Genomic DNA, 25,291 nt, shown 5'->3' with positions numbered 1-25,291 from the left:
CCTCAGGCGTGCCTACCTGCCTCGCACCAAGCTACCGTGTCGGAGTCAGTGGTCCCTGGGACCCCGGTTCTAACACCGGATATATCCAGAGCAGGTTGGGTAAACTTCAAAAACATTTACCAGGCCCTCAGCACACAGACACCTTTGCACTTTTGTGCAAGAGTGCCTATGTTGGCGATGACTTGATGAACTGCACACAGTTGCTGGGGGACACATAGGCCTGCACATGGGCATTGCACGTATTATGCAGCACTGTGTTCCAGTAGAAGTTGAGGGTGGTGTTACACACGAAGGGATAATGCCTCCCTCCTCCGATTGCTTGTACATGTCACCCTCAATCCGGGTACGTCAATGCACCATCATTTGACACTGTCAGTCCCATTTGGTTGTGACAGTACATGTACCATGCCATGCACTGTCAAGTCAGTCTCCCCAGCATGTGGTCACTGATCCATACTTTAACATATTGTTGTCTAGGTCACTCTCTGACTTCACATAGTTACAGTCCCATGTTTAAGTGATCTTGAATTACAGATGTTTTTACAGGACTTTGACATGGTCTAAAATTTCCGTTGTTGATATTTTACAGACGACATGACGCCAGCGAACAACATGCCTTCCAGATGAGGAAGGACTGCTTCAAGCACGTGAAGAAGGTGGCAAAGGATTACCGCAACATGGCCAAGAGGCACAAGGAGGAACACAAGAAAGGGACATGGAAGGCGGTGCCCGAGATTACGGCAACTGGCACACAGCCCATCCCAGGCCCCTCTGGCGTCAGTGGTGGGTTCCAGCCTGGACAGGTGTCACATCCCCCTACGGCCACACACCCCCAAGGGATAGTCCCACCTGCACCTGGTGATCAGGTGGTGCCATTTAGAGTTAGGGACAGGAAGGTGATTAAGGACAACAACGTGTTTTTGGCAGAGATGCCGCAGGAAATGGCTGATATGAGCAGATATTCAACGAACCTTAAAAACATTTGGGACTGCCATGATACCTGGAGATGTTGGACTCCATCCCCCTTGCCCCAATGTTTTAAGATATGTTATTAGGCATTGTTTGATTAGTTCTTTAAATTGTTAAGTAGTGTAGTTTTAGTGTAGGTCATAGTGTGTTTTCAAGGTAGATTTTAGATATTTATTTTTATGCAATATTTGGGGATAAGTTTCCTTTTCCTTTGGTGATATATTTTTGAATAATAAAATACAAAAAAGATATCTTTGTCTAGGTTTCATGTGTATAGCTTAGATGTCTTTGTCTAGTCGCGTGGTGTGCCTGAAGGGTTGGAGGGGGGTTGATGTCTAAGATATGTTGTTGTGTGTTTAGGATTAGTTAGGGTTGTTAGTTTAGGTAAGTCAGATTTTTCTTGTTAGTTTAGATTATAGTAGTTCTAGTGTTCAGTATTAGTTTAGGGTTGTCTATTATTTTTACAGTTCAAATTAAAGTTTTAAAATTTGTATTTCTGCTTGCACTTCTGCCAGGGATGATGTTGGGATGATGTTGGGGAGTGTGGCTTATTGGCTTGTATCCAACTCATGCCATCACTGGACAATCCATGAAATGTTTAAGTCTGGTCATGACATGTAACTTAGCATGATGTATTGTGTCAAGATACCGTAGATGTGAGCACAGTGAACTTGCATGGATGGCAGAGTGGCAAGTAGGTATTATGGCCTAGTCTAGGGACTGTTGATTGTCACGTTCTACATCTGAAGTGTGACTTACATAGTTGTACAGCACAGTGTTCCACATTTACAACACAACCTAGGGACATGGCATTGAGAGTATACATATTTTGCTAATGTTATCCATCATTGAGATGGATGTATGCGCAGGGTAACACAGCGCCAGGAGCATCTGATATGGAGGTGTGTGACGGAATCTGAGTCCATCTACATTGCACAGACCTTTGCACACTTTCTGCGTATTGCCAGTGTGTCAGCTTCCTCTGAATTATATGTTCCTGTGCATGGACGCTCAAACTCAGGTACATGCATGATTTAGTAAATGTGTGTGTCCATTGTGTAAGGCACATGGCACAACGGTCATCCTGATTCAGATAAGTAATCTGAGAGTAAGCAATACGTTTAGATTTTACGTGATGCGCAAATGACATTTATGAGTAGTAGAGTTAGATATACTGACTTCACTTCTCATCAATGCCTTTGGTGGCTCACTTAATATTTCAAAATGTGATTTTGTCACAGATAATGTTTTGGTGCGTGCACACTGTTCTGCTGCACACAAGGGGGTAAATGTTGCATTGCTCCCTGTAGTGACAGTGTCATAGCAACTTGACTCAGCTGTTCCTTTGGCATGGTCTCATAGTGATACCCCCCTTGAAATGTTGACCTTGCAACGGACTATATGCTAAATGCAGTGCACCACGCATCCCTAGACACGTTGCCCAATACGCTCACAGTGATCACAGCATGAGGTGTAAAAAGCTGTTGTGCATTGTTTGTCCACAGGAAGGGGCTGACTGACACCTTGCACTTTGGTGTGGGTTCCTATTGGCAACTCAACTTCACTGATGCCGACATTGTGGTTCCATATGTGTATGGTAGACATGTGCCCGTACATGTCTTCATCAATGTGAATATGGTGTGCACCATCTTGGGATGTGACATGCAATGCGCACCATCACAACAGGCTTCGTCTACCATGTAGAGTGTGAGTAGATATGCCAAGAGAAAATTGTTTGCAATTGTTTAATGGGACACTACCTGTGGCCTGCTACAAACTTTGACATTTTAGCACACAGGCCAATTTCCGTATTGGATGTGGGTATAGGTTGTGATATAGCTAGATTGTATTTCTTTTGCAATGAGGGCACAGATAGTGGACACATACACGGGCATCTCACTACCTATCTGTGTCAGGTAAAACACGTAAATTGTTCGTATTTCCCTTGGGGTACCTTCTGGTGGATTCATTGTCCATACACTTTTTACAAACTTCTATACTTGACAGAATGAAGACTGGACCAGTCCTTGGCCATACAACCACAAATTGCATGTATGCCCGTTAGAGGGCCAGACAGAGTCCTTTGTTGGTAACAGGTCCAAGGGAGAGGCACAGTTCAGTTCAAAAGCTGATTGCAGTGTCATTGGTAAGAAAAATATGATTTGGCAGTCCATGTGGAGGTCCAAGGTGAGTTTCGGTGGACAGTGGAAGACAGTGGAAGGTGATCTTCCGTGGCATGATACGAAGCCCAGAACCAAGAAGAAACAGGCCTTTTGGCGTCAAAGTATGCTACTGCTTTCTCCTTTGCAATAATGCACTGGCATCATCATCTTCGTCCTCTGATGTGTTTTGTGCCTCACCTGTGGGAGGTGCAGCAGTGTGAGCCACTGACACATCAGGGGGCGGAGCTGAGGATGTGGAAGCAGCAGCAGCATTCATTGACCAGACCTTGGGGTAGCAATGCAGTGATGAGCAACAGCAGGGCATGATAGATTCCAGCAACATCGCGCTGGTGTTCAGCCCTGGCAGTCGATTGTTGGGCCTGCATCTGCTCCATGCTCTCCATTATCTTACGGATGTTGGACAAATCCTGGCTGAGATTGCTGGAGCCACTCTGAGCAGACAGTTGGTGTTGTCTCAGAATTATGACTCCAGCAATGTCATCCATGGACCGTTGGAGAGCATCGAGTGGCCTGTGGGTGTCCGTGAGCTTCTGTATGTGGTCCCGGATGGGACTCAGACACCCATGTATGGCATAAAATTTGGCCGCCAGCATCTCAAACCCCACCCGCACCGGTTCAGCCATCTCCCGCTGGACCTCTAGCACACAGCGTTAGAAGGCCAGATGTGGGTTCTCGAGGTCCTGAGAGCCAGATGTGATGGGAGGTGCTTGCTGCTGGTTGGTTTGTGCAGGGGTTGGGGTTGCTGCAATGCTGCTGGGTTGCCCTGATCCTGGAGGTGGGCTGCTGAGTGGATTGCGCAGAATTTACAGTTCATCTTGATTAGTGGTGGTGTAATCGTCCTCGTCATCAGTGAAGGTTGGGCCAGTCTGCAGAGGGAGAGACACAAGCTCCTGGACAGCAATGTGATAGGGGAGATAAATTTTAACTGTGTGTTTCATGTACGATCATGCATTGTATGAGTTTACAAGCAGACTGCAGGACAGTGTACATTCTGACTGTTTATTGGGAGATGCCTATTTGTTGCGGGATAGTGATCGCTTTGAGGACATAACCGATGTGATGTTGTTGTACATTGTCATCTCACAGTTTACAGCTATGACAAAAGGATGCTTGTCCTATTTGTACCCACAAGCGGCACATGTTGTGTCCTATGTTCTTTTGTGTGAGTGATGCAGTTTCCTCCACATATTAGTCAATGTTGATGAGCTAAGATTTGTATGTGTGTGCACTGCATTGTGTGATCGTGGCACCTGCAGCATTAGTTCTACTGCCCGTTATACATTTCAGGCAGTGAGCCTTTCATTTCTGTGCATTTACAATACTGAGATGTCGCAAGCTGGGTGGAATATGGCTCTTGGTCAGAGTGTGACCTGCTCCTTTAAGGATGTGGTCCACACTCAGTCACCTCAGTCAGGTGGCCGGCACCATGTTAAGATGTTGTGCCTGCAGGCATGCTAATCATCATGCACTGTCACTTGCCTTGTCAGTGTGGCTCATGGACACGCAGCTTTGCAGGCTAATGCACATGTGCCTGTGTTTTGTGCAAGAGGATTTATGTGTGAGGAGGGTCCCCTTTGAAACACCAAGTAGGCTCTCATTGCTAATGTACACAAAGTGTGCGGCACTATGTAGTACACATGTGCATCCAGGTAGCTTTGTCTATTGTCATTGTTCTTGTGTGCATGTCGTCCATCATTGTGCATGTTCAAATAGGTGGACTTTACTGCACATACACAACCTTGCACACAACTCAGACACACGTGCACAATGTTGCAGGTGTGCTGACATTGATCATGTGCATGAGTAGGCATGCCACCACCAGTCACCTTCACAGTGCATCATCAATTTTTTCAATTTGATTTTATTTATTTTAATGCGTTTTTATATAGCGTGAACTTTACCCGAAGGTGTCAGAGCGCTTCACAATAGGAACAATAGTGAAACATGAGGAACAATTACAAGTCAGCATGTTACAAAAGCAAACGTTACGTTACATAAGGCAATAGTGACAATTGTGCATGTATCAAGAGCAAACAAAATACAAAAGGTAGCAAACGATACGTTACAGGAGGAAAAAAGTGACATGTGTGTATGTTACAAAAGCATACAAAGTACAAGTAGAGGTATAATACTGCATTAAATGGCAGATACTCAAAACACAAGAACAAATGTTATGTTACATGAGGCAATGGTGGCACTTGTGCATTTTCAAAAGCAAACAAAATAAAATACAAGAGGTAGCAAACGATACATTACGCGAGCAAAAGTGAAGTGTTCATGTTACAAAGGAGTAAGATGCGATGCATACTTGTGCAGGCAATTTGTATATGCGTGGTGATGAGGCTAGGGGGCCATTTTGCCACCCTGCCGCAACTCAAGTTAATGCACCACTTTGTATTTTCATGTGGCATTTATTTTGTGGTCTGAGGGTAAGCTTGGACTATATTGTGCTTAGTTTTCTGTGTACATTTCAGTCTGTGTGCCCGCCAATATGTGTCTTGCAATGTATTGTTTGAGTAGGGTGATATGTGTCTGTGCCACCATGTACAACGGTACCCAGGACATGATCCACAGTAATTATGCGTATGCACTGAGAGATATTTAATTGTGCATGAGTGCCATTGGGCCCATCCGCCCCGTCCCATTAAGTCCCTGGCTCTTACTCTTTTTTTTTTTCCATTTCAAAGATCTTTATTTCGGCAAGGTGCCATAAAAGAAAACAAAGATATAGAAAAGCGGTGCAGGTAGATGACAATGTAATTTACTAATAGCAAAGACACATTTGGTCAAAATTCATAAACATTAAAAACAATTGGTTACAGTTAAAAAGAAATAAATAGATTTCATAATGTCATTTAAGAACAGAGTAAAAAGGACAGTATGTGACCGTAGGGAACCAGTCCCGGCTTAAGCTCGGGCAATTAGGACCCTGCGCTTATGCCACATGGCGGCCAGAAATTTTGAAACAGCACATACAATCGGACCAGTTGTGTCGGATTTTAGTATTCTAAAAGCCTGCATACATTGGCTAAGGGCTAAATTTTTACATAACGGAACAAGCCAATAATTCCTGACCTTGTGATACCCCGGACAAAAAAATACCACGTGAAGTTCGGTTTCAGTATCACATTCGCAAGCTGGACAATTTTTCGGGGCAGAGGGTGACCACCTGCTGGTAAAAGCTAGCAACGGTAGGGTGCCATGCCGCCACTGAACATATTATTTTCTTGCTAACAGAGGGTAGATGTCATCAAGGAACTCCTCAAATAAATGGCAATCCTTGACTTGTAAAAAGGAGGCTATTGTAGAGTCAATTTGGGGATTGCATGATACAGCATTGAGTCTATCTGCACAATATAGCTCAGACGTGAGTCCCTTGCTCACTTTGCCACTGGATTCAAGCATGCCGGGCTGAAGATGGCTGGAATGCCAGAAACCGGTCCTCGGAAGCTTGTTTCCGGTCCAGGGAAGACATGGCTTGGCAGTTCGGGCTGGACTGTTCCCATGAGGCACAGGGTCAGACTGATTTGCATATAGCCATGTCTGAACTGGGGTGGCAGAGTGGGCTAAAGAACAGTGATGGATTAAAGCCAGATCTTCTGACTGGGTGTGAGTGTTTGATTGATTCAGATGCTCCGTCAATCACCACCCCCTTTTGTACCGCTTTTTGAATATAGGCACTATCTCTGCGCCCAGCCAAGTACGAGGAACCACCATGCCTCTTAGGACCGCATTAAACAGTATCTGGAAGTATGGGCCCCAGATTTTCGGCTCTTGCTTAAAGACGTCCCCCAGGCCTGGGGCTTTAACTGGGGCAAGTGTGGAAATAACGTTACAAACTTCTGGCACCGTGAACTCAATCACCTCAGGGTGCATAGTTAGTGCAGACAGGGCGACTAGGTCCTCGGTGTCATCGGTAAGTCCCTCGGTAGAGTATAAAGCCCGATAGTGCCCTTCCCAGACTTCTGGAGCTATCTTCGATTCTATAGCTGCTTTTGGCTCACTACCCCCGTTATTAATTATAGACCAAAATTTGCGAGAGTCTTTGGTTGCAAGCGCCAGAGATAGGTCGGACCATTTCTCGTAATCCCACTCTTCCTTGGCGCAGTTGGTCAAACATTTATAGTGTGCCCTCCTAGTTTTGATTGCAGATCGGTCATTCTCTTTTATAGCCTGCAGTAGCTCTGTTTTGGCCTTCCTGCATGCTGCGTTATACCATGTACGACAGGGCACCCTTTTTACCCTCCCGGACCCCCGAGGGTTAAGCAGCTCGCCCAAATTTGTCAGTAGTCCCTCATGGAGAGTCTCCAGCTTAGTTAGAAATTCATGAGATGGTGGTTGGTTAATTAATTGTGTCTAAAAATACCAAGCACTGGATACTGGGAAGTCGGACCATAATGTCTTTGCGAAATCTACAAACAAGCAACCAAACAGGTAAGATTGCTTGTGTTCCTGACACAGAAGACTGCCTTTATTGTCAGGATCTCGGATCCTGCAGCGGCAGCAGTGGCAAAAGCGACAGGCTATTGCGGTAGTATCGGCATAGGCACCGGAAGGGGGGTTAATGACCTGCCTTTCCGACAACCTTTTCTTGGTGGGGACCCTGCCATAAGAAGGTCAGCATCAAGAAAGGGCAGGGGGCCCCAAACAGGCCCCAAGGGCAATGGGATTTGTCTCTGGGGCACATGTTGTGCCCCCCATGCCAGAACTGGCATGGTGCATGGCAACAGTGGGTCCTATGTGTAAGTGGCGCTGCGCTGTGTTGGCATGTGCTTCAGGCTCTCTTTATGAGCTGAAGCATGCCACTGCAGTGCCACTACCGCTGACACACCGGCAGTCAGGTGGTAGTGTCCTCATATGGCAGTCAGGATGCTGCCGACTTGGTGTCATTCTCCTGACCGCTGTAGCTGCGGTCCGGTGGTCGGACCGCCCAACTCATAATCATGGTCTAACTGTGTATTTACTATTCCTACTCCAATCTGAAACATTTAATGTGAGGTGCTGGACAATAAAACCGTTATATAAAAAATCAGTACTCCATACTAACACAAAATTTTGGAGCTATAAAATAAAATAAAAATTACTTAAAAACACAATAACTTAAACTAAAAACTTATATATGTATGATTAAACTGTAACATATAAAACAATAAGTGTATCGCTAATAATAATGAATATATTTTCATTAGTATTTACTAATATTCCTAAACTTTGAAAAATAACAATAATACATATATATATATATTATTTATTATATCTTAAATAGACATATTTTTTATTGTCATAATTTAATTAGACAACATTTCACTTTTTGTAAGTATAAAAATTTGAACAATTCCAAAAATGTGTTTCCAAAGACATTATAATTTTCAACAATCAAAAAAACCTTACAAATAATGTAACATTTTAAAACAAATAATTAAAAAGTATTAAATATAAACACTTTAATCAAAATAAATTGACAAAATAAATTTAAATGTGAAACATTTCAAATGTTACCAAGTATTTACATTTAATATAATGTAGATGTGCATTAAAAGTAATATTACATCTTATTTAGATTTTTGTTTTATTGTAACAAAATATATTTACATAATGTGAATGTTAATTTGCATAGCATTAACATAATTAACATTACATTTAAATATTCACGGTTTAAAAATCTCCCCACCCTCATCTCCTAAAAACCAACATCCTCCTACTAAAAATAATTATATATACATATACATTTATTTACAATTAATGCAACTAAAAATAAAAATTTCAAAAATGTAATAATTATTCAAATATCTTACGAAAAACATATGTAAAACATTTTTAAACAAACAGCCAAACACACTACAGTATAATACACGTGAAAGAGCCCAAACAATATTACATACAACAATATTTTCCAAATCATATTTTATATGATATAAAAAACAGCACTTAAATCAATATTCTTACCTTTGATATTCCTATCAACTATATTTTTGACATCCTGATATTTGTTACACAATATTTTTGTATCACGATATTTTTTATTCAGTATTTTGCCAAAACACCTACTAGCCATTAGGATGCTGTCTGTAGAAGAGGGGTGCACTCTGATCTTTGGGAGGGCTTGGTAGGCATTGAGATGACAAAGATGTTAATAGTAAGCATCCATTGTATCTGATATTCCAAAGCTTTACCTGAAAACTCATTACAAGAGGCATTCCCACACCAGAATTACCCATATAGAGGCCAGCCATAATTCCGAGGTGCAGGAATATTGCTGTCTTCTCAGATAAATCCTGAAGATGCCTTTAGAAATGGGGATGTTCCAGGCAAATCGGAGTACCATTCTGCATTCCAACTGTATAGTTGTACTTGTTGGTGTTTCTCATTCAGATATATTAGCAGGTCCGCAGGTCCGGTTGGCGGCCCCTGCGAAAGTATGAAGCTTCTGTTGGCCCCCTCCGCGGTCCGGCTGAAACACAGCGTTTTTGGATCGCGCCGTGGCATTTGTTTCTCGAACCAGCAGTCAGGCGGCATGAGATGCTGCAGGCAGAAGGTTAAAGGTTGAGAGGCTGTAAGCTGCAGACAGCAGCTGAAAAGGTCTTAGAGGTGCAGGCTGTGAAGGGTGAAGAGGCACAGCATTTGAATTGCGCCACAGCTGTCAGCTTCTCTCACGGACCGGCATTGTATCAACAGGAGGTGCCAGTGGTTGAGGCGTGAATGGTGCAGAGAGTCAAGCAGGATCTCCGCGCTTACAACGCTGACTCTCTGAAACGCCGAGACTCCATTGCTGGGGGCGGGGCAATACACCGGGGTGCCCCTCAAGCGAGTACAGTAGATGCAGACAGGTTCTTAACACAAAGAACAAGCTAGTACAGAAAGGAACAAGTGGGCAAAGTGGGCTAACCCACGGCCACATTCTGTATGCTCTTACTCACCCTGTTGTTGTTCAGTCAGATCACGGTCAGCAGTGTCCTGGCCCACAACTCCAACCACCATCTCCTCCCTGATGACTCGGGAAACCTGCTCCTCCAACTCATCCAGCTCAACCTTTGGTGCTGGACTCCCACCTCTAGTCTGCATTGCTGCTTTCAGGTTGGCTGCTAATTTCTCCTTAGTCCTGCGATTAGTATCATGCCAGCGCTTTTTGCAGTCGTCTAAAGTCCTCCTCCTCTCTCCAACGGCATTCACCTTGGCCACAATGTCCTGCAAAATTCCTTTTTTTGTTGCCAATGTCACTGTGGAGGTGACAAATAGTTCTTGTTGGTGTTCAGCCACCTCCGCAATCAGGACCTCTTTTTCCTGCGAGGTTAGCGATACATATCACCATTTGTTGCTAATATCCCCCATAGTGGTCTGGGAGCACTCTCAATGTAAGGTAACCCAGATTGAGAATGTGCTATGCCATGTGCAAATAAATGCCAGTGGCACAACACGTCATTGCCTAGTCTGCCACCACTGGATTTTACTAATCCAGTATTTATGGACTGTGTCAGAACCGACAGCGAGTGGATGAATTGATGGGTGCGCTCTGGAATGCACTTCAACCGAAAACGACATCAACTCCATTTTTTCCTTTTTTCTCAGTGCCATGGTCACAGCTTGCCATAGATATATGGTTCTGATGAACCCCCTTCCCACACTTAATTGCAAATGAATAATATTTCCTGAACCCAAAATCTGTAACACTAAACGTGAATCGGTTCATGCTCATGTAACTTTCAGGCTCTTGCACAGATGATATTTTGCCAAGTCATTTTATTAAAGACGTTGATGGAATAAAGACATTTGAGCAGGAAAAAAAGTTGTGGATTGACTACGAATGACGTCCACTCAAAATTACATCAAACACAACTACTCAGGGTCGTATTTCCTGTTCTGCCAAATGTACAAGATCACTCAAAGCTCATGGGTGGTTTGGGTTGACTAAAGCATCATATCCATGGGGGAGGGTCAACGTTATTTACAAGGAACCTTTAGGTTAAGGTCAGAGGACTGCAATAAAGCCGAATAATGTGTGACGCGTTTTAACCAATCTGAGACACCCTCCTATAACTCCCAAAACTGATTTGTTTTAAAAACATAAGGTATATAGAAACTTCATAGAATAAGGGAGACACAGTTCTACCCAAAATCCCAGGAGAACATTTTCTAGATAGACAACACACATTTATTTGAATAATTTGAACCATAATTCTCTTGATTTTGTACATCAGATTGTTGACAATTCTGCTGATAAAAGTCTACATTCGACTCTGCTTAAGAAATAGTCAATGCAAAAAAATATTAATCATACATTAAAGATCAACCCAGTTGTCAGTGATCTACCATAAGAGTTCGATTTACTGGTCAATAACATAACCTTGGGACACATTTGAGCCTTAAGGCGCATACGAGCAATAAAGTTCTTGTTTGTCCTCCCACAAGAATGTTATTATTATCAATGTCTAGCCCAGTCTCTGAGAAACTGAAGAATTGCATGAAATTCTAACGATTTATTGTCAATGCCATGTGGTTTTAGTTATGGGATATATTAATTTGCCACAGAATACTCTAGATTACCTTTTTACCTTTGCATATCTACATATTTTGGAGTTCCAGCATACTTCATATTGTGAAATCACGAATTACAACAAAGGCCTTTAGAGTAGAAAGGTAAAAAAACGAGATTGGAAATAGTGTGTGTTTAATGACCGAATACAAAGATGCTAATGTGAAGAAATGGTAAAATATAATAACAGTAGCAAAAAGTCAAATGCCAGGTACCACATTAGGTGAAAAACAAGATGAGGAATTGGAACATCAACAAACAAGTAGGTGACACGACTTGTTCCTTTAAGATCCTCATAGAATCCGGAGGAGCGCCTTTGGGTAAATCAGAAGCTCTTTCCGTGTCCACAGTCAACAGCACCCACCTAAACTGATCTTCCAGGAACACTCTGCCAGGTATGGTGAGTAGCTAGCAAGGGGAGTCACACTAAATCTGTGCCCCCTCCCCCCCCCCACCCAGTCCCGTTCACTTTGGTGTTTCTATAGTCATGGCCTGACGATCAAAGGGTCCAAAAGACACCTCCACAAGGTGTGGCTTAGTTATTCCTGTATCATCAGAAAAGAGTGATCTCCTGTGTGCACAGTGAAGGGTCTCACTTCGGGGCACTGACTACAAGACTTAAAGCCAATGAAACCACTGGTGTGTCTGATTTAATGGTGTTTCAATCTTACGAGTGTAAACCCAAAAAGAAAGGCGACGCTGACCACAAATAATATAAATAGTTAAATGGTAATTTTATTTTAAAAGCAATATGTACAAAACCTTTTCAAACGCAATAAAAATGTGAAGGTCTACGAAATAATAAAAAAAAACATCAGGATAGGTGTGTGCAAGTCGCAAAACCTGTGAAGTTAATAGCCACTAAACCGATATCCCATTGCAGAAAAGTAGTAAAACAGAGAACAAACATCAAGCACGCGAGAAAACATCAGAAAGAGGCAATGTATTTTACTTGAAATGCGTTCTTGCAAGCACCTCGACACTCGCATCCGCAAGTCACACCTGTCCACTTTAAATTAAAAAATAAAATATGTTTCAGTGTCCTCCTCAATACGCACTCTGCCCTCTAGAATAAGGCTGTATCGGCCTGTGCACTTCATAATTAAGACAAACCGGGAAAAAGAGTTACAGACAACAGGTAACGGGCACAACGGCATAACACAGACATTCAAAAACATCCACCACAGTAAACTGTAGGGGGGACATTCAAATACAAGTGAAAGGTAATTTAAAAAATAAGCAGCATTTGTACGGGCCTCGAGCCAATCCAGTGCAGGGCGAGCTTCACGTTTAGCTGCCTTAGAAGAAACCTTTTTCTTTCACTCGTCTCCTCATTTAAACATGCGCGGGAACCTCCACGCGCACTGCATTAGCCGTTTGATTAGCTCCAACGAGGGGCGGCCGCTTTCCAATCGGTTTTAATAAATGACGTCCAAACTAAACATGAAAAACAAAGGGATTTGTTAATATCAGGCAATAAATGCAAAAACAAAAGTTCAGAATAAATAGTTAAAACGAAGAAAGATTCTTCATCTGGTCATTTCATTTTTATTTAAATTTTACTAATGGTTTAATTGAAAGCCGTTCAAACTCAAAATGCTTCTATTCAATTGCCCGTTAATGATTATAGAATACTTAAACCATTTTAGTTATATTCGAACATTGCACTGCACTCGCTGGTATTCATAAATGTATGTATTGTCTGCGATCGATTATTGCTATATAAAACAACAATGTGATGGTTAAACATTCTTAACCCGGACATATTCTTAACCGAACACTAAACAAGCATTTGCAATGCAATAGGTCTCACATTTGCGAGAGTTTGAGCAACATTGGCACTGTAAATTATTGATGCATTTGTAGAGCTAAGGCACTCTTGTAGGCCGACACCCTGTGATGACCTTTGACTACCATTATTTTAATGGACTTTGGTGTGTTATTTTATCCTAGCCTGAATGTACGACGTCCTGCATATGCCTTGTTTCTCTTAAAGATTTCTTTCTTGTAATCTTGCAGTCTTTCAGTGGGAGCTGTCACGGAGTAGAACAGCCTTGCCAAGAACAGAACGTGTGGGATGTGCATTTGAAAGCATGAGAGAAAGTGAGGTGTGGAAAGTACTTTTTGGTCTCGAAGTGCAGTTCTATGAGCAGTGGTGCACAAATGTGCATTGTGTTGTACATTGAGAGATGAAGTATGTGATGTTAGAAGCAGTGGTGCACAAATGTGCATTGTAGTGTACATTGGTAGTATTATTATTAGGTTCTTACTATTGGCTTTGACATGGCCACATGTCATCCTGAATTCTGACTGCCTGGCTTGAGCTTCATCTGCTTGCACAGCCACACTTGCTATTGGCTTTGACATGGCCACATGTCATCCTGAATTCTGACTCTGCCTAGCCTGAGCTTTATCTGCATGCACAGCTACACTTCAAGTTGTTGGGGAAAATCACGTTCAAGGATTGTTTTGTGAGAGATTGTTTAATTTACCCTAGAAGGCTTTCATGAGCTTCGTCAAGCTACAGGCTGGAACATGTGCGAATGTAGAGGGGACGTGGGAACTTCTTTCTGTCATGGAGTGTTTGCTTGGAAGCTGGCCATGCCTAGTAAGATTCCTTTGGTGTGGGTAGAAAGACTCTCAAACCTACTAGTGTGTATTTTGAGATTTTAAAGCGGAGGGCTGTTGACTTAGAAACCGGGATTTTGGAATCCGAAGGGACGGACGCTTCTACTTCGGTACAACGGAACTCTGGTTGCTGAGGCTCTATCCCGGCTGTTTAATCCCCCTGGTCAGGAGTTGGCTAAAATGCAGTGTTTCCACCAGGTGAAGTGTTGAGTTTTGATTATCGCCAATGTGATGTGTGGCCAGTGGCTTTGATAATTTGAGGTGTTTCTTTGTGATGTGTAAATGAGTCAGAGTGCACATCTAAATTAATTATTTGATGTATCTAGTGTATATATCTCTTGAAGGACGCCCCATATTATATTTTCTTGAGTGTTATCTCATAGTATTTTCTGCTTGTTTATTCATGGTATTATTTATGCATTTAACTGTTGTATTTGTCAAGTGTGTTATTATCGTACACACACACACACATATATATTTGCATGTTGCGCATGTGGCATCTGGGAAAGTCTTTCTGTCAGAGAGCATTGCATAAATAAACCCCAAGCCTTATTCTAAGAAGAGAGTCTTTGCATTTTGTAAAATAAAACTATTTTCTTAAGGTGTTGTTGTGCTTATGTCTCCTGCGTCGCCGTGTGTTTGAGCCACCTCGTGGGAGATTCTGTATTATCTGAAAGGCCAAGCAAGACAGCATTTAGAAAACCTGCAAGCGGTGCATAAACTCTCACAAATGTGAGACCTATTGCATTGCAAATGCTTGTTAATATCAGAGTTACTTCTTATATGTCTTACTGCATTACATTTCTACTAGCATTAAATGTACCACCATTCACTAAAGGTGAGGATCCATCGAACTTTCCAAGTGTTCTTGGTTAGAAAACCCGTGGCGTTTTCTGAAGAGAACACGTCACTAAGCTTTCGATTTTCAATCATTACTGAATTAAGGGTTTCTGGTTTGCCTGTAAACGATAAAAACAAACCATACTTCGTACCACATGATCAATCATTCACCTTTGTGCACGGCAAGCTCATTCATCTCCTTAAGTTACACTAAGGGGGTCATTAGGATCGCGGACGGACGCAGAGCAGGAGGGAACCTCCGCATGGCATGCGGAGCTCCCTCCTGTGCAATTAGGATGTGACCGCAAGGGTTGCGGTCACATCCTCTATTTTTAACATTGCAGCGGGTGGAGCTTCAAGCTGCACCCGCCGCAATGTTAAAAATGCGCGCATTGCATTTGCATGCAGTAAGAGGCAGGCATCGCGCGGTGCCTGCCGCTTTCTGCATGCAAATGCAGGGGGGTACCATAGGTACCCCCCATGTGCACCCCCCACCCCCCTTCACCTAGGGGGCCCGCAACGGGCCCCCGCAGTGAAGTTCCGTATGCTTTTCCACGGCGGAAAACCCGCAGCGGAAAAGCATAATTTACAGGCCATCCTAATATGGTGGACGGTGTCTGGAAGACACCGTCACCATATTAGAGCTTTTCCGCCGCGGTTGTAAGCCGACCGCGGCGGAAAAGCTGCGGACGGAAACCAGGACCCACCAGCCATCCTAATGTGGCGGTGGGTCTTTGGTCAGTCCGCTGCGGTTTTTCCGCATCCTCTGGGCCGGCGGTGCCTTCCGCCGGCCCCGAGGATGCGGAAAAACCGCAATCATAATGACCCCTAAGTGTCATCGGAAAACTATGCCCCCAAACAATTATACAAAACCGTCGAAGCAGCTCTATGATGTGTAGGATAGAGTTAAACATTCAGGAAAAAAACTGAATGCTAATGAGCCACTAAGGCATGTGATCATATTTTATAAGTACAGTATGAACTGTAGAGTAAGATGTAACTAGCACTACAGCAAACTACTCAGGGTAAACAGTTTCTTGAGAGAGGATACAAAATAAATTAAGATAAGAATGACCTACTAGGCGAACTAGGCTCAATTGACAGTTTTGTCTCGCAACATACGTTTCCATTAGCTCTGGCAGAGGATAAAGAGACAATTTCAACCACACCCCATGCCAAAACAGAGTACTCCAGTTAATCTAAACACTGCAGCTATTCAAATGTTATGACTAGGAAGGAAATTCCTGTAAAGCCTGCAAAGGTGCCCCACTGACGAGGTCAGACTGTGCATTAATGTATTCTGCCAAGCAGATGGGCTTGAACAAGCCAGCCAGGCCATATGCTTATCTGTCTAGCAAATCCATTGGTCATAGTGTGGGGTGAAAAATAGGGGCACTGTGGGCGGAGAATCAGAGGACAGGAATAACCTGATGACTGGATCAGTGGGCGGAGTCAGACGTGCGGCCAGAATGCACAAAACATCCCAATTTATAGTATTTGTTTGACATTTCACTGACCAGTTAAAGCTTATTATGTTATTTAATTCAACCAATGGATACACATGATTATTTAAGGTTTAATATGAGTTATTGACATTGGAAACGTATCCTACTTTGTTAATGTATTTTAATTACAAAATGTCCCAAATACGCTTAAAAGTGGAATCACCCGGGGGGGCGTGGCTAGCAGCCTAACATGGTGGCTGTGTAGCGGAGGACCTCCAAGGGCAAAGCGGCTCCGCCACATAAATCCGACCACTAATCCAACCTAAGTTTACCTCTGGAGGCGGATCCCGAGGTGGGGAACCAAGCAACACCGTCCAGAACAACTCCGGTGCCAATAAGATATCGGGAACCGGACGAAGTGCACAGGGACCGGTGGAGGCCGAGCCGCAGTACGGCAGCACCGAGCGGAAGTGCAAGGAGACCGGGAACATCAACCGGAAGTCGGCGCTGATGCCGAGGGCGGATGCGATCCTCTGAAATGCACGACCTGCAGTGAAATAGCGCTAGAGACACAATCATAACACGCGCCGCACGAGCGAAGATCCGAGTTTCTGGCCCATGCTGGACTTGCGGTAAGCGGCGGGGGCATAGATCACGCCCCGTCATCGGGGGTTTGGCGGCCGGACTTCATTGCGGGGGGGCTACACAGCGGATGAACCCACATCATAGAATTACTGCCACACACGTTGGTTTATCCCCCCCCTAGAACAATTACCAGTGACCAGGCACCACGCAGCCACGGCCTAGACGCACGCAAGAGCCCCGGAAAGAGTGTGAAAATACCCGCCCGGTAGACAGCACCGGGTGGACTGGCCAACACCCGGCAATAAAGCCGCAGGGGAGAACGCAAGACGCCCGGCTGACACACCGGTTCGTGAAGAGGCGCAGAGAGGCCTGCAGGATGACTCGGGCGCACCATTGGCAGTGTGTCTCTTTTATAGAAGATAGTGACTCAGAGAATAAAGCCCAGTATACGACACAGCCTATAAATCAATCTGGATGCAATAGAGATTGTACACCCAGTAATAAATCGGCGATAAAAGGGGAGCGCCTCCTTACTGCGAATCCACATCAGCAACCCCTAGAAACAGCAAGACTTTACCATCTCTAGAGATCCGGAACACAGTGGCACGGTGCACAGTACAGCCATAAGACACCTCAGTAACAGTCCCCCCTGCGCTGTGATATCCGCAACGACCCGGGCAGAAGTTGCCTAAGACAGGACCCGAGCAGCTGGTGGATTGAGCGTACCCTGCGCCACTAAGACGACTAATAACATGGTGGGCAGGGGACCAAGGAACACCGCGACGCAGGCAAAACTGGACAAATACGCCTACGATAAGAATAATGTGCCTCTAACAGAGGGAAGCACCTCCACAGGAAAAGGCCCGGAGAGTGAGGGAGCCAAGAAGGTGACGTTAGAGGACATAATGAAGACGCTATCCAATGTGCAGACGACGGTGGGATCGATCTCCACAGATGTTAGCTTATTGCAAGCAGACTTTCATAAGATGACGGAGCGGGTAGCGCAAGTAGAGGTGGTCACGAAATCACTGGTAGAAGACACCTCAGAGCTACAGCTGTAAATGAAACGTATGGTAGCCACAAATAAACAGCTTCAAGAGAAATTGGACATCAGGAAGGGCGCTCGAGGCGTAACAACGTGCGAATCCTGGGAGTGCCGGAATTGGAGGGCAAACGAGCGATGGACCTATATGTCAAAGAACTAATCAAGACCAGGCTGCAGACCAAAGGACTGTCACATTTTTTCTCAGTGGAGAGGGCGCACAGGGTCCCCGGCGGTGCACCGAAGCCGGGTGCCGCGCAACGACCGGTGTTGGCCAGACTGTTCAATTTTAGGGATAGGGACGCCATACTTCAAGCTGCATGGATATCGCCACCAATCAAGATACAAAACTCCCCAGTTACCTTCTTTCCAGACTACAAAGCCGAAGTGGCCCGTCGTTGGAAAACCTTCACAGAGGTCAAGAAAGCCGTACGAGCAAAGGAGCTGCCATACTCGATGTTATTCCCGGCGAGACTAAGAGTAGTTGACAACCACAAATTATGGTTTTTCGACACTCCTGAGGCAGCACAAGAATGGCTGGAGGGCTGGCGTCAGGTGGAAGAACTTCATCGCACTGGCACAGGTCATCGAAACCAACGGAGCGAAGTCCTCGCAGGATCACATCAGGATTCAAGCAAGCCGGGCCGAAGACGGCTGAAATGCCAGAAACCGGTCCCCGGAAGCTTGTTTCCTTCCCAGTATAAGAATTGGCTTGGTAGTTTGGTCTGCCCTGTTCCCATGATGCACTGGGCCAGGGACAGACTAATTTGCATGTGGCCAGGTTCTGAGCTGGGATGGTGCAGTGAGCTAAAAAACGGTGATGGATCAAGCCCTGATCTTTGGACTGGGTAGGAGTGTTCTGCTTAATTCAGATACTCTGTCCATCACCACCCCCTTTTCTGAATCGTTTTGTCCACCATAAGCGTGGAAGGGTATACTCAGATGTGAGTCCCTTGCTCACTGCACCATCAGGATTCAAGCAAGCCGGGCCGAAGACGGCTGAAATGCCAGAAACCGGTCCCCGGAAGCTTGTTTCCTTCCCAGTATAAGAATTGGCTTGGTAGTTTGGTCTGCCCTGTTCCCATGATGCACTGGGCCAGGGACAGACTAATTTGCATGTGGCCAGGTTCTGAGCTGGGATGGTGCAGTGAGCTAAAAAACGGTGATGGATCAAGCCCTGATCTTTGGACTGGGTAGGAGTGTTCTGCTTAATTCAGATACTCTGTCCATCACCACCCCCTTTTCTGAATCGTTTTGTCCACCATAAGCGTGGAAGGGTATACTCAGATGTGAGTCCCTTGCTCACTGCACCATCAGGATTCAAGCAAGCCGGGCCGAAGACGGCTGAAATGCCAGAAACCGGTCCCCGGAAGCTTGTTTCCTTCCCAGTATAAGAATTGGCTTGGTAGTTTGGTCTGCCCTGTTACCATGATGCACTGGGCCAGGGACAGACTAATTTGCATGTGGCCATGTTCTGAGCTGGGATGGTGCAGTGAGCTAAAAAACGGTGATGGATCAAGCCCTGATCTTTGGACTGGGTAGGAGTGTTCTGCTTAATTCAGATACTCTGTCCATCACCACCCCCTTTTCTGAATCGTTTTGTCCACCATAAGCGTGGAAGGGTATACTCAGATGTGAGTCCCTTGCTCACTGCACCATCAGGATTCAAGCAAGCCGGGCCGAAGACGGCTGAAATGCCAGGAACCGGTCCCCGGAAGCTTGTTTCCTTCCCAGTATAAGAATTGGCTTGGTAGTTTGGTCTGCCCTGTTTCCATGATGCACTGGGCCAGGGACAGACTAATTTGCATGTGGCCAGGTTCTGAGCTGGGATGGTGCAGTGAGCTAAAAAACGTGATGGATCAAGCCCTGATCTTTGGACTGGGTAGGAGTGTTCTGCTTAATTCAGATACTCTGTCCATCACCACCCCCTTTTCTGAATCGTTTTGTCCACCATAAGCGTGGAAGGGTATACTCAGATGTGAGTCCCTTGCTCACTGCACCATCAGGATTCAAGCAAGCCGGGCCGAAGACGGCTGAAATGCCAGAAACCTGTCCCCGGAAGCTTGTTTCCTTCCCAGTATAAGAATTGGCTTGGTAGTTTGGTCTGCCCTGTTCCCATGATGCACTGGGCCAGGGACAGACTAATTTGCATGTGGCCAGGTTCTGAGCTGGGATGGTGCAGTGAGCTAAAAAACGGTGATGGATCAAGCCCTGATCTTTGGACTGGGTAGGAGTGTTCTGCTTAATTCAGATACTCTGTCCATCACCACCCCCTTTTCTGAATCGTTTTGTCCACCATAAGCGTGGAAGGGTATACTCAGATGTGAGTCCCTTGCTCACTGCACCATCAGGATTCAAGCAAGCCGGGCCGAAGACGGCTGAAATGCCAGGAACCGGTCCCCGGAAGCTTGTTTCCTTCCCAGTATAAGAATTGGCTTGGTAGTTTGGTCTGCCGTTCCCATGATGCACTGGGCCAGGGACAGACTAATTTGCATGTGGCCAGGTTCTGAGCTGGGATGGTGCAGTGAGCTAAAAAACGTGATGGATCAAGCCCTGATCTTTGGACTGGGTAGGAGTGTTCTGCTTAATTCAGATACTCTGTCCATCACCACCCCCTTTTCTGACTCGCAGGATCACAGACGCCGAACAGAGACACTCTGGGCAACCCATCAGAGATGGGAGTGGAAGATGACGAACACCAGTCGGATTCCTGAAGGACCGGCTAACTCAGATGCAATAACGGTCATACACTATGAGGGGCGTGCTGCCCTTGGACCCTGACCAGGGAAAAGCTACGGAGGGCGGATGGGGCCACAGCCACCACAGAACTCCTTTACCCCCACAAGCAAGTACAATGGGTTGGGACAGGAATAAGCACTCTGCTAAATTGGGGAGGCGGGTGGTTTTATGTCCGTGGAGCAGGGAAGCAGGGAGGTGGGTTGGGGAGGGGGATTTAATTGTTATTGTTCAAGTTTTGCACGTTACAACAGAATACGACGCAACGTTCACACCCACCACTAAACAGGGCCACAGATGTATCGCACTGATGATGGAAGCATGGCTGGGCACATTCAAATCACCTCACTATGGCACAGCACCAGCAGTCTGCCGCCTGTAATGGCATAATGCAGAAAACCACGGTTCCACCCCTAAGGATATTGACCTGGAACGTACGAGGCTTGGGAGATAAAATCAAAAGGGGGCTGGTGCTACAGGCTCCCAAGCGGCAAGGCCCAACATTGGTTTTACTACAAGAGACACATCTCACAGGGAGGGCATGCCAGGCACTAGACCAACGAGGCTACAAAATGATAACACACTCAGAATTTACCTCAGGCTCCAGAGGGACGGGTATTTTGATAAAGAAGACCTCCCCGTTCATTCCTCTACAGCACAAGATAGATGATCAAGGACGTTTTCCAGCGGTGCATGGGCAGTGGGAGGGCAGGCTTCTAAACGTAGTATCAGTTTATATACCACCAGCGCTTCAAACAGTGGCCCTGCCGGAATTGGGAGAATTTCTACTGAGTCTCCCGGCGGGAGACACCATCATTGAGGGAGACTTCAACTCAGTGGTGGACACAGTACTAGATAAATTCCTGGTGCAAACTCGCGCATCCGGTCCTTCCAGTTTCCAGGGTTTCTTAGAAGCTTTGGGCCTGGCCGATTTTTGGAGGCATAGACACCCCACCACGAAGCAATACACTTATCACTCGACAGTACATAATAGTTTGTCTAGAATAGACTATTTCTTGATGCTTGGAAACGGTATGCGCAATGTAGACACCATAGATATACTACCATGGGGAATATCCGACCATTCGCCGATAATATTGACACTCTCCAGCCAAGAGAAGACACGTAAGAGGATATATCCCATATATCCGAACTTTCTGAAGATCCCCAAAATTAAGAAAGAACTCAAGAAAGCAACTAAATTCTATTTTGACGAAAATGACAGATCAGTAGCCTCTCCCTCGATTCTTTGGGAAGCATACAAAACGGTCCTGCGGGGGCAAGCAATGGCTTCCATTTCGGGGCACTAAAAGGAACAACAAAGGGAACTCTTGGAGTTGGAACTGGCCTTGCATACAGCGAATATAGCCCATATGGCGGCTGCCACGGGCAGAATCAGCACACACTTTACAGCTACACCAGCAGCAGTATAGGGAACATCTCAGACTGCAGGTACTTGATAATATCTCGGCTACAACCCATAGAATATACGATATGGGAGATAAGTTCGGGAAAATGTTAGCCTGGTTAGATAAAAAGGGAGGGAGCAATAGAGGCATACAGCAATTATACACTAATGAGGGACAAATTATGACACACCCCGAGGAAATTGTAAATGCGTTGGCAGATCACTACGAAAGGGTATATACCCCGGATAGAGAGGTCACGGAAGGTACAGCCTTAGACTCACTCAGTCACATCGTGATCCAGATGCTCACACAGACAGCGGTCCAAGATTTAGAAGCAGACCTCGCTATCGATGAAGTACAACTGGCGATAAATGCGATACAATCCGGGAAAGCCCTGGGCCCCAATGTGATCCCTATAGAGTGGTACAAACTCATGTCTGATACACTTAGCCCGCCACTGCTGGCTACGTACACGGAGAGTCCACGAAAGCTGAGCTCCCACTGGATCAACGGACAGCGACAATAGTGGCGATTCCGAAACCTGGTAAGCCGCCGACAGACTGCGCATCCTACCGCCCAATCTCTCTTCTTAATGCAGAAGCAAAAATCCTCGTGAAAATTTTAGCCACTAGACTGATGACACATCTCCCAATACTGATACATCCTGATGAATCCCATTTTATGCCGCATAGGAGCACCGCTTTCAATCTCAGACGTGTACATGGGGTGTTAGCACGAGCTCCTTTGTTGGTGGAACCGGCCGTGATCCTTTCACTGGATGCCAGAATGGCGTTCGTTATGGTGGAATGGGGCCACCTCTTCGCAGTCCTGTCCCACATGGGATTTGGCCCCAAGTTCATAGCTTGGATACGCCTTTTATAAGCCGACCCAGTCGCCCACATTGCAGCCAATGGCCACATCTCACATACAATCCAGCTGGCACGAGGGACCCGGCAGGGCTGTCCCCTTTCACCCTTATTATTTGCTCTAGCCTTGGAACCACTGGCAACACTGATCAGAACAACGCCATTATTGAAGGGGATTATCTGGAAGGAAGGATGGGAGGATTGCGTATCACTTTAAGCTGACGATATGTTGGTGTATTTGACGGATCCGGAAAGGGGTATACCAGCACTCCTCGCACTCTGTGATGCTTACGGGAAAACGTCGGGATACACTCTGAATTGGTCGAAGTCCATATTGTACGTTCTGCAATGACCACCGCCCTCACTCACGGTGGACTGCCTGCTTGTGCTAGCCACGACCTCCTTCAAATACCTTGGTATATATATCACTGACAATCAGATGGAATTCTTTGAAAAAAATCTAAAACCACCCCTGGACCGGCTGCGAATCGATGTGAGGCATTGGGCGTTACTACCACTAACGCTCCTCGGTAGAGCAGCGCTCTACAAGATGATGGCTCTCCCAAGATTTCTTTACGCCTTAGAGACCACCCCCTACCCATTCTCGCCACGGTACTTTCAGCAAGTAACAGCATTGGTGTCCAATCTACTGCGGGGTAACCGACCGGCACGCATTGCCCATATCAAATTAAACAGAACTTGGTACGAGGGGGGGATTGCACTGCCTAACCTACAACTGTATTATTGGGCTGCCAAGCTCAAAATTGTCAACCAGTGGATTCATATGCCTCGGGATGACCCAGCCTACAGGGCTGACAGGGCACAATTAGGCGCAGATAGCATGCTCTCAGTGCTCTACAAAAGAGGCCAAGTGGCAAGGTTGATGGGGCCTACGAAGCATACGGCCACGATTTGGCATGCAGCACGGGCAAAATTGGGCTGGAAAGGAACAATCACTAAGCTCACCCCACTCTGGGACACCAAGGCATTAGGACACCTGAGAAGAAGTAAGGGATTTGCGCAATGGGATAGCATAGGAATATCTAAGGTGGGAGACTTATGGGACACGGGGACAGTAATCCCATTCACCCTGCTCCAGTAACAATAGGAGCTGGGACCGAACTAAACGTATAGATATGTGTAAATCAGACACGCATTGCTACCGGCAATCCCGACAGACACAGAAGTCACGGAATCTTCTCCGTTAGAAGATAGATTACTCACTGACTACATGCAGCATAGCGCCACTTCACTTACCTACAAAAAACTAATAAATAACTTATCAGATCCTACACTAAAATTACGCGAGAGGTGGGCGGAGGAACTGGGTGATATGGATGATACGGAATGGAAGGAGGCACTGGCATCCCCAAGGGAGGTGGGCATTTCGGCTAGGTTCAGACTTGTACAGCTAAAAATCTTACATCGAATGTACTACACTAGAACCACACTACACAAGCTGCACAGAGCTCCGCATCCCTACTGCCTTCGGGGCTGTGGTGAAGAAGGTACACTACTCCATACCCTCTGGGACTGTCCACTCATAGCCAACTACTGGCACCAAGTAATGTCACAAACACTAAAGATCTTGTTACTGCCAGAGCCACGTAAATGTATCTTGAACATTTGGGATCTGAATGATTTAACCAGATATGGACAAATATGGGGAATATTAGCCATCATGGTAGCAAAGCGAGACATAGCACAAAAGTGGGGCGCTTCAGAACTACCCACCTTAGCGCAATGGAGTAAGAACATGGACATGTTAATGTTGACAGAACGAGCAATATATGCAGCTAGGGCTTGCCCTCGTAAATGGAACAAAGTTTGGACTTTTTGGAATGTATATATGTGGGACATATGCGTCCCGTTACCAGAAGAAGATGATGCCAGCTCCGACGAAGAGGAAGATGGGGAGTGGGAGTGACACCGATGAGCTACTGACCACGGTACAATGCACGATGCGATACCACACATGACAATGTAATTTTGAACTATGATTGTGTACAACTGTATATCTAAGTCTTCATAGAACTAATGTCGTATTGAATGTCAACT

General features: G+C 45.5%; 1 protein-coding gene across 1 annotated transcript in view; it reads right to left on the bottom strand.

Annotated features, from left to right (window-relative positions):
• Positions 1-12,393: 12,393 nt before the first annotated feature.
• Positions 12,394-25,291, bottom strand: part of MTFR2 (mitochondrial fission regulator 2) — a 147,736-nt gene continuing 134,838 nt past the window's right edge. Inside the window, exon 8 of the mRNA XM_086927415.1 lies at positions 12,394-13,119. Coding sequence (XP_086783541.1) covers positions 13,018-13,119 — 102 coding nt within the window. The 3' untranslated portion in view covers positions 12,394-13,017. The remainder of the gene's footprint in view (positions 13,120-25,291) is intronic.

Source organism: Lissotriton vulgaris, chromosome 6, assembly GCF_964263255.1.
Source record: "Lissotriton vulgaris chromosome 6, aLisVul1.2, whole genome shotgun sequence".
NCBI lineage: Eukaryota > Metazoa > Chordata > Amphibia > Caudata > Salamandridae > Lissotriton > Lissotriton vulgaris.
This window is presented reverse-complemented; position numbering and strand designations above follow the sequence as displayed.